We start from the raw sequence: 16,003 nt of genomic DNA, 5'->3' as shown, positions 1-16,003 counted from the left end.
TGAACCAAGCTTTGATAATATTTTCTTTTGTCTTCTTCAGGACTCTTATGATGAGTCACAAAGTGACTATGACTTTTCCTTTGAAGAGACCAGTATTGATTACATTCCTAGGAAACCGAAGCTTATCTTCCCGAAAGGTAGACCCAATATATATGGAGCTATTGAAGGTAAATAGATTTAAGCTGGGTATCGTCGTTGTTGTTGATATATTTTATGTCGCTTTTCTGCCAATTTTGGCTAATCACGGCAATGAGGATGAATGGTGATTGCACAGAACGGATGAAAGAACAAGCACGAAACCCAGAAAGGATTGTATTTGTTCTGGGTTCAGGCACCATGGTGTCTACCAGTCTGGAAATCTTGGAAAAGTCAGGAAATTTACTGCAGTTACTATTGTAGAAATGCCAAGGAAATTTATTGTTTTTCTGGAAAAATCAACAATTTTTAGTAATTTGTTCTGGGTTCAGGCACCATGGTGTCTACCAGTCTGGAAATCTTGGAAAAGTCAGGAAATTTACTGCAGTTACTATTGTAGAAATGCCAAGGAAATTTATTGTTTTTCTGGAAAAATCAACAATTTTTAGTAATGCACTAATAGTAGGTTTTCCAACAAAGAAAAAGCGATAAGCAAGAAATTTTAAGTTTGTTGTGGACAAACTATACTTGAGTTGGATACTGAATGATACCGATAGTTACAGTTGAAATTGTATATTGATACTCTAGGAAGAAGCCATGGTTTCAACTACTTTCATGAGCCTCTCCGATGGTGCAGTGGTAGCGTTGTTGCCTTGTAATCAAGGGATCCTGTGTTCGATACCTGGTGGATCCCACTTTAAACTGTAGGTCCAGTTCTGATTAGTCTTACTGTGCATAAAGTGGACTTAAAACACCAAATCAACCAACCAACCAATCTTATGGAGTGAGCAGTTAAGAGTATTGGAAGTGAAATAGCAAACATGTTAGAATCCTGCGAGCACTTTTTTCTTGGTGTATTGTTGTGAATGTTTTATTATGATAAGGAATTATCAAAAATTTTGCTAGTATAGGGTTATTGTCATTTATATATATATTTACATTTACCACATTTCAAACAGGGTGGTTACTCACTGGGAAATCCTTGAATTCCGTGAATTATTGGCTTCGGGAATTCTGAATTTTTCTCCATACGAGGGCCACTATTTATATTTTGAGCCTTGGCAACACTGATTGAAGATAGGCGCGATTTGACGTTTGCACGGAATCGTCTGGCATTATTGACCATAACGTACTTCAAATGTTTTGTCAATAGCTTGATTTGTGTTGTTTATGTTGCCTTGGAGATTGCGTGACAACAATAAAATGGAATTAACTCGTGAACATTTTCGTGCGATGATTTTTACGATTTTCGACGTGGATTATCAAGACAAGAGTTCATCGATCAACTTACTTCCACATTTGGCGATGAAGCCCCATCCTTTGCCACTGTGAAACGCTGGTATAACGAATTTAATCGTGGCCGCCATTCGCTCACCTACGAGATTCGCGAAGGTCGTCCAAAATCAGTTGTTCAAGAAAACATTGATGCTGTGCAAAACCTAATACTGCAAGATCGGCATGTGACATACTGTGAGATTGAGGCAACCATAGGCATTACTTCCACCAGCATATATAAAATATTACATGATCATTTAGCTGTGAGAAAGGTATGTTCTCGTTGGATCCCACACAATTTGACAAAAACTCAAGAAGACGCTCGCGTCAATTGGTGCAAACAAATGCTCAATAAATACAATCGTGGTGCTTCAAAAGACGTACATAAGATTGTAACAGGTGACGAATCATGGATATATGCATATGAGCCGGAACGTAAACAGCAGTCGACTGTATGGGTGTTTTAAGATGAACCCAATCCAACAAAAGTTGTTCGCGCTCGAAGCACATCGAAACAAATGGTCACCTGTTTTTTCGGGAAAACTGGTCATGTGGCAACTGTGCCTTTAGAGGAACGTAGAACGGTCAAATACGGAAAACAAACAAACGCCGTCGGATCATTCTTCATCAAGACAATGCCAACTGTCACACATCTCGTCTAACAACCGACTTTATGAACAGTCAAAAAATCGAATTGATGGGTCATCCACCGTACAGTCCTGATTTGGCACCCAATGACTTCTTGTTCCCGAATGTCAAGAATAAATTGCATGGACAACGATTTTCGTCGGCGGAAGATGCCGTTGATGCGTTCAAAAACCATATTATGGAGGTGTCTCAAGAAGATTGGAAAAACTGCTTTGACAAATGGTTCGAACGAATGAAAAAGTGTATTGACCATAAAGGAGAATACTTCGAAAAACAATAAAGCAGTTTTCAATGCCAAATTCCTGTTTTTTCATTGTTAGGCTCAAAATATAAATAGTGACCCTCGTATACGTGAAAAATTGCAACTTCCGTTAATCCAAATCCCATTGAATTTATACATATTTATATAGGATTATGAAGAAATATATGTCAGTCTTGCAGTACGATGTACCAACATTCAATTATTGCAAGTTTGGCTTCAGAAAAGCAAATAATTTCTTTCTAATATTCTGATATTACATACATGCTACTCATTGCAGGAATCGAGGTGGGCACATTATGGGAAACCCGGATGGAGTGTTCGGCTGACGGTATCCACAGACCCACGGTCGCTGGGATTCACGGGGGTAAAGACGGGGCTTATTCGTTGGCACTGTCTGGAGGCTACGAGGATGATATCGATCTGGGGGAGAGCTTCACCTATACCGGAGAGGGTGGAAGGGACCTGAAAGGAACAAAAACAGATCCCAAGGTATGTGATGTGGATATGCTCATACAGGCTTTGGTAGTACAGTAGACTCGTGATTAACCGAGGGAGTGGTTGGAAAACATCGCGCCTCATAACGCATCCCCTGTTTGTTTACTAGTAAGTTGGAGTCAAGTCACCGTCCGCCCTGCACGTGTTCGTTACTTTGTCGGTGTATCCGATTGTCACATTATCATATTCTGAGGGCAGAAGGCGATCGAAGCTGCTGTAACCTACATTGAACAGCAAGAAGAGTCTACGCCGCTTGATGTACTCTTCCTACAGCGTTGGCGTTACATCGCAGCGTCGAAGAGAGGAAAGAGGTTAGTCCAAAAAACTATGAAATACTTTTTGAAAAAGTAACCTTCTCATTTATGTTGTACTAGTAATAAATAATTACTATACAGTTTTAAGTGTTGTTTTGTCATTTACGACCTATTAGCACAGTATCTCCGTATTATCAGAGTTTTTCCGTATCCGAGGTAGTCTCGGTCCCAATTAGCTCGGATAATCGCGAGTCTACTGTAACTGTAATTAGTAGCCCCATTTAGTTTGCTGCACTTTTGGACACTGGGTGTAGTGCAGGGGCACACCAGTGTCAGGCTGGTGCAAGGAAATTGTGTTCAACCGAGTTGATGTTGTATGCAACAATTGTGGTGTTCAAGTTCAGAAGCTTGAAAGATGTCTGCCGCTTGCTTTCAGCATTCGTTTGATTGGCCAGCTCATATCACTTGACCATACACTACACCAGTGGTTCCCAACCTTTTCTTGCTCACAGCACACTATACTATGTAGTGAGATCCCGCGGCACACTAACGTATGAGTTGGCCACAGTGCGAGTGGTGACTGATGTTCGACTTGGCAACAGCACAGCTTGCCTTCACAAGTCAGTTGTTGCTCTTCAGAATAACATGGCACAATATTTCCCCTCCATCACTGTCGACAATTATGATTGGGTGCGCAATCCTTATGCTTTGCCCCCAGAATCAACCACCGAACTTTCTCTGGAGAAAGAAGAGCAGCTCGCAGAACTTCAGACAGACTGAACACTTCAACTGAAAGATGTTGAACTACCACTTACCAAGTTTTGGATGTTAGCAGAGAATGAGTACCCAGCAATAACAGCGGAAGCAGTTAATACCCTGTTACATTTTTCAACCACCTACTTGTGCGAACTGGGCTTTTTGGCACTAACAAACATCAAAAACAAGAAGCGGGAGAGAGATCTCTAAGTTGAACAGGAAATGCATGTGTGTTTGTCTTCAAATCCACCACGAATTGAACTTTTGTGTAAGAAGCAACAAGCTCAAGTGTGTCATTAATAATTCAAATGTTTTTCTTTAAGGCTTTATCTTAGCTGTTAGCAAATACACCTGTAAAATAAGTTAATTTCTTGAATATTATTTAAATTTATATTGAATATTATTCACTTGTTCTTTGCGTAACAATAAATATTGTGTTATTGAGTGAATATTTTAATTTCTACCAGCAATATCACGAAGTCTACGAAGTTTTGTGGCACATGCGTTGGGAAACACTGCACTACACTGTGCACCATTCCAGAATATAGTGCAAACATACAGACACTAAATACATTACATGCCACCAAATCAATGAAGTAGACCACTTTGTGTTGTACTTCGTAACCAACTAGACATGTGAGTGCATAGATAGTCAAAAAGTGCAGGAAACTAGATGGAGCTAGTTACTTTACCTTCCTCTCTTCAGGGTTTCCATGATCTGGGAATCTATGAAACCTAGAAAAGTCTTGGAAATAAGCCTGAGCGAAGAAGACAGATTCATCTATAAGCCTGAGAATGTCAGTGAAAATGAAATGTTTTTGTGCCACTCTGAATTTGGGAGTAAAAATAAGTTCATTACAGTGGAACCTGAATTTTACATTTTTCAGGGGACCAAGCTGAAAAAAACTTAAAATGCGGGAAAATTTTTAACATTTTGCTGTGCTGGGACTATCAAGATTGAATGTATATGTAATGGGGGGAAGGGGAAAATGTAAAATCAGTAGAGGCATGCAAATTTCGTTTCTGACGAAAACACGAAATATGAAATAACATGCTGTAATGTTCATTTTTCATGTTTCTGAAAGGTCTGAGGTGCATTTTCTACCCTGTTTTGTCACGAAATAATGCGAAATTAACTGCAAAATGCAAAATATACTCTTAAACACGAAATTTTCCGTTTATGTACCGACGCGACACTTTCTGAAGTATCCTGTGAGTTATGCAATTCACGGAAAATGGATGAATTCTGCTGTAAATATTTGAGAAGCAAGAATGGACCCCTTTACACAGGAATAAACTTAATACTCTGGTAACTACATAAAGGTGCTATTAGAAGGGAAGTGCAGTTCTTAAATCAAATTTAGGATTATGTTCACAATTTTAAAACCAAAATGTCATTTTATATAGCACTTTTGATGTGATTATTCACCGCTATAACACCAAAATTTTATTTTATTTACCGCTTTTGAACCCGAAATCGACTGTTTTGGTACCGAAATTTTGCTTTTTTATTTACCAAAAATACAAGGTGTACAACTTTGCTTCCGCCGTTTTTCCCCAAAAATATGACGCTGGAATGAAAAACATTGCTTACCCAGGCATTATTCAAAGTATTGTCCATCGCTGGCCACTACTTTCTCCCATCTTTCGGGCAGCGTACGAATGCCGCGTCTAAAAAATTGTTCATCTTTGGAGGCGATCCACGAATCGATCCACTTTTTGACTTCTTCATAAGATCGGAAGTGTTGGTCAGCCAGTTCATGAGCCGTTGATCTAAACAGGTGATAATCAGAGGGAGCGATGTTTCCAAGTACGTTTTCACCACTTTGGCAACGTGGGGTCGTGCGTTGTCATGCTGAATCATACCCATGGCTTTCAGACGTTTTGAAATGGCTTGCTGTGTCACTCCCAATGATCGTGCCAATTCTTCTTGAGTTTGACGCGAGTCTTCACTCAGCAATGTCTCGAATTCTGCATCTTCGAAAACTTTCTGTCTTCCACCACTATGCCGGTCTTCGACGTTAAAGTCACCGTTCTTGAAGCGTTGAAACCACTCACGACAGGTTCTCTCACTTATAGCGTCCTCACCATACGTAGTGGAGAGCGTTCGGTGAGCCTCAGCCGCAGTTTTCTTCATATTGAAACAAAAAAGTAGAACCTCCCGCAAATGGCGAGAATTTGGCTCGTACACTGACATTTTCAATCGCGAACAACTTCACGATGCACACACCACTCGACTAATGTTTGAATGGGGTTATCTTGACAGAGGTCCAAGCTAACTGCGTGACGTCTGCAATCTGCTTCTTTCGACCGCTACTTCCTGTTGTTGCCACCTGTCGAAAAACGGCGGAAGCAAAGTTGTACACCTTGTATGTGCCTCTAAAAATCAGGGTTCCACTGTATTTCTTTGAACCAGCTTCACGATGGGAGATATTCTACAGGGTGTTTCATAATTCCCTCCTGGATTTTGCTCAGAGCTCAACTCATCCAAGAGGATGAGAGTATGTCGGAGAGTAAATATAGAAGTTTTTATCCCACCTTACAAATGTTTGATATGTCCTCCCTTGGTAGCTTAACAGACGTCAATTCTGTAATCTTGCTCGTATGAGGTTCACGGTCTCAGGCAATGACCCTGGCGTACCTGTTTGCTTTATGTCTAAATTAGGTTCCCAGGTTTGAACCTTCTTTAAGATATAGATCCTTTAGTTGTGTTTATTCTATCATTCATCCTCATCATGGCAATTAGCACAAGAGGTAGAGAAGGGTCGTACAATAACCAAAATAGAAGAAGGAAAGGTGTGTTAGCACATACATTTATGCTTGAATTTTCGTTTCCTTTAAATTGTGAAATATTGTAATTATTAAAAACTAAACTGTAGGTTATAAGATGAAAGACATGTGTATGTCTCACAACTCAACCATTAAAAATAAGAAGTCAATAAACAAATAGCTTAACAATATTTTTATTATGTGCTGTATGTAGAAAATATCTAAATATGTATTCATTTTTGTTACAGAATCTAAGGACAGCACCTCAGTCCAAGGACCAAACGCTGTCAAGGGGGAACTTGGCTCTGTGCATGAGTTCACAGACTAGAAATCCTGTGAGGGTCATCAGGGGATACAAGTTAAAAAACGAATTTGCTCCAGAGTTTGGCTATAGATATGATGGTAATTGTATTAAATGTTTACTTGCAATTCTTGAAAGGAATATGCTGCATTTTAACTTTTGTATTGAAAAGTTGCCATTTAGGATTTTCTTATCTTTTTCATCCAGTATTTTATTTCGGAAATAGTACTAAGTTTAAAGTGAATAGTGACAGTTTCGCACCAGGTGTGTTCATTTCAATAACATCAGAATGCTACTAAAAAGTACCCCAACTATAAGAGAGAGTACGGAAATCTCCCCAATTTGCAAGTGAAAACGATTTTTCATGTTGATTGTTAAGCTGGGCATGATGTTTGAAAAGTACAATAAGAATTTTGAGATTTCCATTCATTTCTTATGGAGAAAAAAATGCAACAACAAGTTACAGCTAATCAAATGGGAGTTTTAGACATTTTCCTATGATAAATAAATCTTTAATGTGTACTCTTTCCGTTCATGTGTTTTTCTGTGCCATTGGAATTTGATATTCCCAAGAGAACAAGTAAAATAATTCATGATAGATGTGGTAAACGCAGTTTAAGTATTACCTACATGAAATTGAGAGTTTTTGCGTTGCACAATTGGACAGTTATTTCCAATTAATTTTGAAGAATACGGCGTCTGGAGCAGAGATGGTTAGCACGTCAGAAACACGAAACTTCACGTAGGTGATAAGTAAAATAATACTAAGTTTTCTCCTGTGGCCATCCAGTGAGTGCACAGACATTTCTTTTCCCAGCTCACCTCAAGGAAAGGCTGTGGGGAAGGAGCAGTTTAGGGCAGTAGTTCTCAAACTGTGGTACGCATGACCCCATGAATGACTTGAAGAGGGTACGCGATCATTTCTGGAGAGAGATGTCGAGAATAAACATGATGCAATAATACAGGCGGTACCTCCTACCTACTGATAATAAATATTGGTGCCAAACTTGCATGTGTATTGTTAGATTGGGTGAAGTTAATGTATACGCGAGCATGCAACAGTTGGAGTAAGGTCTTTACTTTTTTTTCTTTCAATAACTGAAAAAAATACAGGAAAATTTAATGTTTTTATGTACTTTTTAGCATACATGGGTTTCACATTTCGTAAAGATTGTAAACGTAGAAACACCCAAAATACCATATTTACTCATGTATAATGCACACTTTTTTCGAAAATTCTTGCCCCCCCAAAACTGTGGTGTGTATTATGCATGGAATAATTCAGACAGCCAACATGAAACCGTACAGGGTCGTTCCATGATTTTGAGACACTTGCATTGATTTTTCATGTTTACAGAACCCTATCATGTTATATATCGTTGTAAAGCTTGAATCCTGCAGTTTCTGAATATGAAAACAGTATTCCATACAAGATAACAACACTAATGTGAAATGCGGTTGAAATAAGTTCATCAAAAAATGAAGAAACGTTCTGATTTTTATGGTACTTTGGATGAAAGAAAACATAAGGAAAAAGATAATAAAAATTAAAGTGTATTATTGGCCAAATAATATGACATACATGGAGTGTGTAAATTCATTAATGGAAGAAGTCTTGTGCTGCTAACTGCTATTTGGAAGGTCGTCCTGAATGTGCCTCGTATAAATGTTACGTTAGTCATGGAAAGAAAAAGTATATATTTTAAAAAAGAAGGAATGAGCAATTGAATAGGTATGACGTCATTCGCTCTTGATCAGCATAGCAACAGATTTACAATCTACAACTAAGAAAGCAATTTCTTGAAACTGGATTATACTGCACGTTATATACGAGATATAATTTTTTGTCACTTTTACCCATCCAAAACCTGAGTGTGCATTATACACGCGTAAATACGGTAATAAACGTTTACCACATACAGCTCAAATGCTGTTTTAGTCTCTTGCAGACACATGCTTCCAACATATCAAAAACGCCCCACCAATCAGCCAGCCAAACAAATTTCCCAAAACCCACTATTTGGAGAAAACCTATGGTGGGTGTTCATTAGACATTTACTTACAACTAAAGGATACAATGAGAAAATAGTTTGAGAACCGATGGTTTAGGGTCTTCGTGTCTGGCTGGACACAAACTTTCCTCCTGCCCTTAATGTAAATTCACTACAACTGTCCCTGTTACCACAGTGTTCAGTTTGTGGTCTTTGATTTGTATAAACATTAGGGCTGAACCAATACTAATACATAGATTGTCATTTTATCAATGATAATACCTAGAGGCATGCATATTTCGTTTTTGACGAAAATACGAAATGTGAAATAAAACATTGTAATGTTAATTTTTCATGTTTCTGAAAGGTGTGAGGTGCATTTTCCTACCCTGTTTTGTCACGAAATGAAGCAAAATGAACTGTAAAATGCGAAATAGACTCTCAAATACGAAATTTACCGTTTATATACAGACGCGACACTTTCTGAAGTCTGAAGTATCCTGTGAGTTATGCAATTCATGGAATATTGATTAATTCTGCTGTAAACATTTGAGAATCAAAAAAGGACCCCTTTATGCAAGAATAAAAATTCATATTCTGGTAATGATTTAATGTGCTATTAGAAGGGATATGTTTATTTTGTGTAATAGTGCAGTTTTTAAATAAAATTTGGGATTATATTCACATTTTTAAAATCAAAATGTCATTCATTTTATATGGCGCTTTTTCACCGTTATAAAAATTTATAAAATTTCATTTTATTTACTGCTTTTCAACCCGAAATTGACTCTGTTTTTATACCGAAATTTTGCTTTCCTATTTACCAAAAATATGTGCCTCTAATAATACCTAATATTTTTTTCGGAATCCAAAAAATGCTGTGCGACACTTTCTTAGTCTTGACAGTCCAAAATATATTGGCAATTATAAAGAGTGCATAATTTTCATTACTTTTGCAACAACAGTGTGGAGAGAAATAGTGTTTGTAATTAAATTAAACTTAATGCAATTTGTAATTAAATTAAACTTAATTCAAAACTATGGTAGATTGCTAAGGTATTGTTACAAAAGAAAATTTATATAATAGAAGTGTTATCAGCTCACCTCTAATATAAATGCAGTGTTCCTTTTGTTGTATAACGTTTCTATATTTGCAATGATTTGTTGCTTCAAGCATTCACAATAGAGAAGAGGAGAGTGAATGCAAATATAAGCAATGAGTGAATCAAAGTAATTATGAAACAAATTAAAAGTGTAATAAATTTTCCCACCACTCACTCAATTCACACATAAGAGTAGGATAAGGAACAAAGGAAATGAGAAGAAAGATATATGAAGAGAAATTGAAATTAGAAATTAAATGTAACAACAGAACTCTTGTTTTAGTGATTTTTGTTTGTTTGGATTTTTAAAAGTTCTGTTCTTTTTAACATTTTGCTATGTTGGTACTATCGAGACTGAACATACGAGGGTCACTATTTATATTTTGAGCCTAACAATGAAAAAACAGGAATTTGGCATTGAAAACTGCTTTATTGTTTTTCGAAGTATTCTCCTTTATGGTCAATACACTTTTGCATTCGTTCGAACCATTTGTCAAAGCAGTTTTTCCAATCTTCTTGAGACACCTCCATAATATGGTTTTTGAACGCATCAACGGCATCTTCCGCCGACGAAAATCGTTGTCCACGCAATTTATTCTTGACATTCGGGAACAAGAAGAAGTCATTGGGTGCCAAATCAGGACTGTACGGCGGATAACCCATCAATTCGATTTTTTGACTGTTCATAAAGTCGGTTGTTAGACGAGATGTGTGACAGCTGGCATTGTCTTAATGAAGAATGATCCGACGGCGTTTGTTTGTTTTCCATATTTGACCAAAGACCTCTGGCAAACAAATTCTTGTGTACCATTCAGAGTTGACCGTTCTATGTTCTTCTAAAGACACAGTTGTCACATGACCAGTTTTCCCGAAAAACCATTTGTTTCGATGTGCGGGAACAACTTTTGTTGGATTGGGTTCATCTTGAAACACCCATACAGTCGACTGCTGTTTACGTTCCAGCTCATATGCATATATCCATGATTCGTCACCTGTTACAATCTTATATACGTCTTTTGAAGCACCACGATTGTATTTATTGAGCATTTGTTTGCACCAATTGACGTGAGCGTCTTTTTGAGTTTTTGTCAAAATACGTGGGATCCAACGAGAACATACCTTTCTCACAGCTAAATGATCATGTAATATTTTATATATGGTGGTGGAACTAATGCCTATGGTTGCCTCAATCTTACAGTATGTCTCATGACGATCTTGCAGTATTAGGTTTTGCACAGCATCAATGTTTTCTTGAACAACAACTGATTTTGGACGACCTTCGCGAATCTCGTCGATGAGCGAATGGCGGCCACAATTAAATTCGTTATACCAGCGTTTCACATCATTGCCAAATGTGGAAGTAAGTTGATTGATGCACTCTTGTCTTGATAATCCACGTCGAAAATCGTAAAAAATCATCGCACGAAAATGTTCACGAGTTAATTCCATTTTATTGTTGTCGCGCAATCTCCAAGGCAACATAAACAACACAAATGAAGGTATTGACAAAACATTTGAAGTACGTTATGGTCAATAATGCCAGACGATTCCTTGCAAACGTCAAATCGTGCCTAACTTCAATCAGTGTTGCCAAGGCTCAAAATATAAATAGTGACCCTCGTATAATGGGGGAAAATGTAAAATCCAGGTTCCACTGTATTGCCTTGCAATTTTATACCTCAGTTTTTGATTTTTAATTCCAAATATTCGAAAAGTACTTTGAAATGTTAAAATAGTTGTCATTCAATCACAGAATCCATTTCTTCATGTAATACATTTTGCATAATTTCCAGGATTATTAATTTCTGAAATTTAAAATGCACCTCACACATTTCAAAAACATGAAAAATTGACATTACAGCATGTTATTTCTCATTTTGTGTTTCCGTCAGAACGAAATATGTGTGCATCTACACTGGCTACAAAACTAGGCAAGGACATGAGTTTGTAATGTACTTCTTTGTCGACGAGTAACGACACACTATCTGGCTTGATGCCCTGAAGGGAGAAGTTAAACTCATTATGCTGTGTGCCAGTAGATGGCAGCATATGCTGGTATGCACTGAAGGCCTCTACTGGCGTAAACAGGAACTATTGCAAATAAAAGGAAATTTGCGATGTGTTAAGCATCGTTGTGGCGAGTGTGTAAAATACAAAGTTCATGCCAAATGGCAGATTGTAAAGCACTTGTCACATACCGTGACCACAGTTCATCAGGTTTCAATTAAAATATTCAAAGTTGACATGAGATAAATAATAAAATAGCCATCATTTTATTATAAAATACACTTTTGTTTGCAATGTTAGTGCTAAATTAAGGAAAATGTACACATTTTACATAATTTCCAGGAAATATAGACTACACAAGTTCCGCGTATAATTTTACAGATACTGCTACATATCCCCCACTCTTGTCTATTATTAAATTCAAAATAACAGCGTTAATTTGTGAAATTAATCCAGTGTTAGTGCAGAATTAATGAACATTCCATGCCTAGTTTATCATTCTGGAAGGAACAATGGTATCTGATTACTTTTTCTGAATAATGTTTCCTTGTTAATTATTTATGCTGCAATATTTAATGCTTTCTCTAATTTCTTGTAGGTCTGTACCGTGTCGAAAAGTACTGGTCAGTGATTGGAAAAGCTGGGTTCATGATCTTCAAATTTGCCCTGAAGCGCTGTGAGGAACAGCCGCCACCTCCCTGGGGTAGAGAGGGGGACGTAAGTAAAATAAAAGCTCTTACTCTTTGTTAGGGGATATGTGTGTTACATGTTGTATTGGGGGAAGAAAAAGGATTTGTACGATTGGAACCAAGTTGAAAATCTTGAAGAGCCTCGGCAACATAATTCTGTCTCGTTCTGGTGTTTTATGTGCATGATGTGTGGAATTACAATGCATCATAATGATGAACAGACCACTGACGTTGACAATATACAAGGACAATTCGAAAATTATTTGCCCCCTATTTTTTTAGCCGAAATATTGGTGTGATTGAGAAACCGAGATAAACATTCAATGCAGTAGGTTTTTCTTGGAAAGGCCCAGCGTTAACTCTCGGCTGCTCTGCAGCATGGTCCTGCTGTCAGTTTGCAAAGATGGCTGTAGTACTCAACTCGTCCACTTCGTATGAGCAGCGAAGTGTTATTCGTTTTCTATGGAGCAAGGGACGAATGCCCATCGAGATCTATAGGGAAATGCAGCCGACGTATGGGGACAAGTGTCTCGCTTTGAGAAGTGTGCGGTTGCTATTGTTGTGAGCTTGAAAATGGCCAAGAGATTCTCGATGTGGACAATATGGCTATCCTCCACGATAACGCTAGGCCTCATGTGGCAAGCAGGACCATCGACAGACTTCAGTCATTCGAATGGGAGATTCTGGAACATGCACCGTATAGTCACCCTCGGTGATTTCCACGTGTTCGGTCTACTGAAGAAGTTCCTGGCTGGGCAGAGGTTCATTTGCAACACGAAGTGAAGACGGCTGTCATGCGGTGATTCCACGATCAACCAGCCGAATTCTACAACAGCGGCATCTCCAACCTAGTGGTGCAATGGGACAAATGCCTGAACCGCTGTGGTGACTATGTGGAAAAATAGTGCAAGGTACATAGAACAATTCCTATATTTTGATTTCCCTGCATGTTTATTATTTCGGCTGAAAAAATATTGGAGCAAAGACTTTTCGATTTGCCCTCGTAAAAACACTAAAATCATAAGAAACTGTATTTTTTCTAGGGTTAAGCTGATTAGGGGGGGGGGTCGAACCAAGTGTCTCAATAATAATAATTATTATTATTATCATTATTATTATTATTATCATCACTATTCATATTATTATAATGTTTTAATTGAAATAATTGCATTAAATCAAATTAATACTAATTACCACATATAAATTAATATTGTATTATTATTACATGAATAGGTAAAGAGATGGTATAAGAATAAAGATATAACAGTGCATATTCATTATGTAGCTTACCTGTAGTCAAGATCGGAATAATTTATATAAAAACAAGTGTTCTGGCAATGAAATTAATGTCAAATACATGAAGAATTGAATATTTATTGAATAACAAAAACAATGTTAGATGCAGTTGGAGAAAAGTAAAGTTTCTGATTAATATTTTATACACATTATTATGAGTAGTAGTGTATAAATCTTTGTAATGTCATTCAAAGCTGTATGATCCCAATATAATCCTTGACTTTCAATACATTCAGAGGAAATTAATAACCATCAATTATACAACAGATGCTAAACAAGCATATTTTCATTATTTAATTTAGTACTTGGTAATCCTTTGGGAGGGGGGGGTTCTGGACCTCCCTCCCCCCTAAATACGTCCTTGGCTGATACCACTTTGACCTGATGCTTAGAGTTTTACTTTAAAAGATTTATAGAACCTCGGTTTTATATTTTTCAAGAGACCAAGATGAATGTACTTAGAATGCAGGAAAATGTAAAATCTTGAAAAATTTTATAGCATTTTGGTCTATTGGGAACACGAAGAATGAATGTATAATGCGTGAAAATGTAAAACTGTATTGCACTGTATTAACAAAATCAACTTCTTTCTGCAAGCCTATTACCAAAATTAGGTATGTTGTATAATTTCCAATATTTAGACTCCATGATAGTGTCACATGTATTTTTTGCCTATCTTGTGAGATTCCCAAGGTCTGGAAAAGTTACAGCCAGTATTTGTGATTAAACGTGAACCAATAATTTACGATACCACTACCACTGAATTCAACCAAGAGCTGTACATCGTTATCAGCTCTACCCTACTTTTTCTTTCTTCTCTCAAACTCTTTCCATAAACATGTTTCTTGATTAATGTTTTGAGAGAACAGATGCCTCCTACATCGGATATTTACTTCTAATTTAATGATTGTTACAGTTATAACAATAGATGTGCAGACCCAGCCCCTGTGGCGGAGTGGTTAGCACATCGTGCTAAGAGGCCAGAGGTCCCGGGTTTGAATCCTGGCCTGTGCATGGATGTTTGCGAGTGTCCATTCATCCATATCATCACTCATTCCCATCTTCACAAATTAGCCAAAAGTGGCACAGAAGTGAAGTTAAATAATAAATAAATAGGTGGGCAGGGTGGTTGACCATTCATTCTCATCATTGTGATTAAGTGCCCTAAAAGTATGTGTACTATCTCAAAAGAGATATGCGATGGTTGTACAAAATCAATATGGCTGCTAGATGTATATATTTAATAATTCTTGATTGATCCGAAAGAAAACAAGTGTATCTGGGTTGTGAAGGTATTAGAAAGAGTGGAAAGGACAAGAGAGAAAGAGGAGAGAAGAAGGAAGAAAAAAGAGCGCGAGATTAAGAGTCCAACCACATTCCAGATGAAAGAAAATGTTTAGCCTTTGAGGTGAAGTACAGTTGACAAGGGAAAGCCACCTGCTACAATATTCTAGAACAACTTTCTAATAGTCTGGAGTAGGGATGGCCAGATCCGGATCTGGTTGGTTCCGGATCTTAAAATTTTTCGGATCCGGATCTGTTTTGCTATCCCACATGAGCGCTTCTTTGGAAAGTAAGAATGTGTTTATAACATATTGTTACCTGCTAATATACACTGTGTGTGTGTATGTATGTATATATATATATATATATATATATATATATATATATATATATATATATATATATATATATATATATATATATATATATAATATAGTGTGTGTATGTGTGCGCGTGCGCACGATTTGTAATTAATACATTTACATGGGAGGTCTTAGTCTCCCCCTCCAATTTCCTTGAAACTTGGCAGGTGTATAGAGGGGCCCAAAGGAAGAAGTACGTGTTTTTGTGTTTCGGCTAAAAAAACGGTTTTAGGGGGCAAACCACTCCCCCCCTCAAATGTCAAGATGAGGAGAAATTGAAGTGTGGATCTGACCCCGAAACCACGTAAATATGGCATAGGAAGAAACAGGGGGCATAGGGCCCCTCTATACACCTGCCAAATTTCATGGAAATTGG

The 16,003-nt window shown here is 37.4% G+C and overlaps 1 protein-coding gene across 1 annotated transcript in view; it reads left to right on the top strand.

Moving 5' to 3' along the window:
• LOC145999587 (uncharacterized) overlaps window positions 1–16,003 on the top strand; it is a 30,070-nt gene that overhangs the window by 9,574 nt on the left and 4,493 nt on the right. Inside the window, exons 3-6 of the mRNA XM_083136623.1 lie at window positions 41–167; window positions 2,598–2,809; window positions 6,843–6,996; window positions 12,595–12,713. Coding sequence (XP_082992749.1) covers window positions 41–167; window positions 2,598–2,809; window positions 6,843–6,996; window positions 12,595–12,713 — 612 coding nt within the window. The remainder of the gene's footprint in view (window positions 1–40; window positions 168–2,597; window positions 2,810–6,842; window positions 6,997–12,594; window positions 12,714–16,003) is intronic.

Source organism: Lepisma saccharinum, chromosome 15 (genome assembly GCF_977018435.1).
Source record: "Lepisma saccharinum chromosome 15, izLepSacc3.1, whole genome shotgun sequence".
In the NCBI taxonomy this organism is placed as follows: Eukaryota; Metazoa; Arthropoda; class Insecta; order Zygentoma; family Lepismatidae; genus Lepisma; species Lepisma saccharinum.
The sequence above is the reverse complement of the archived record's forward strand: the minus strand, read 5'-3'. Positions and strand labels throughout refer to the sequence as shown.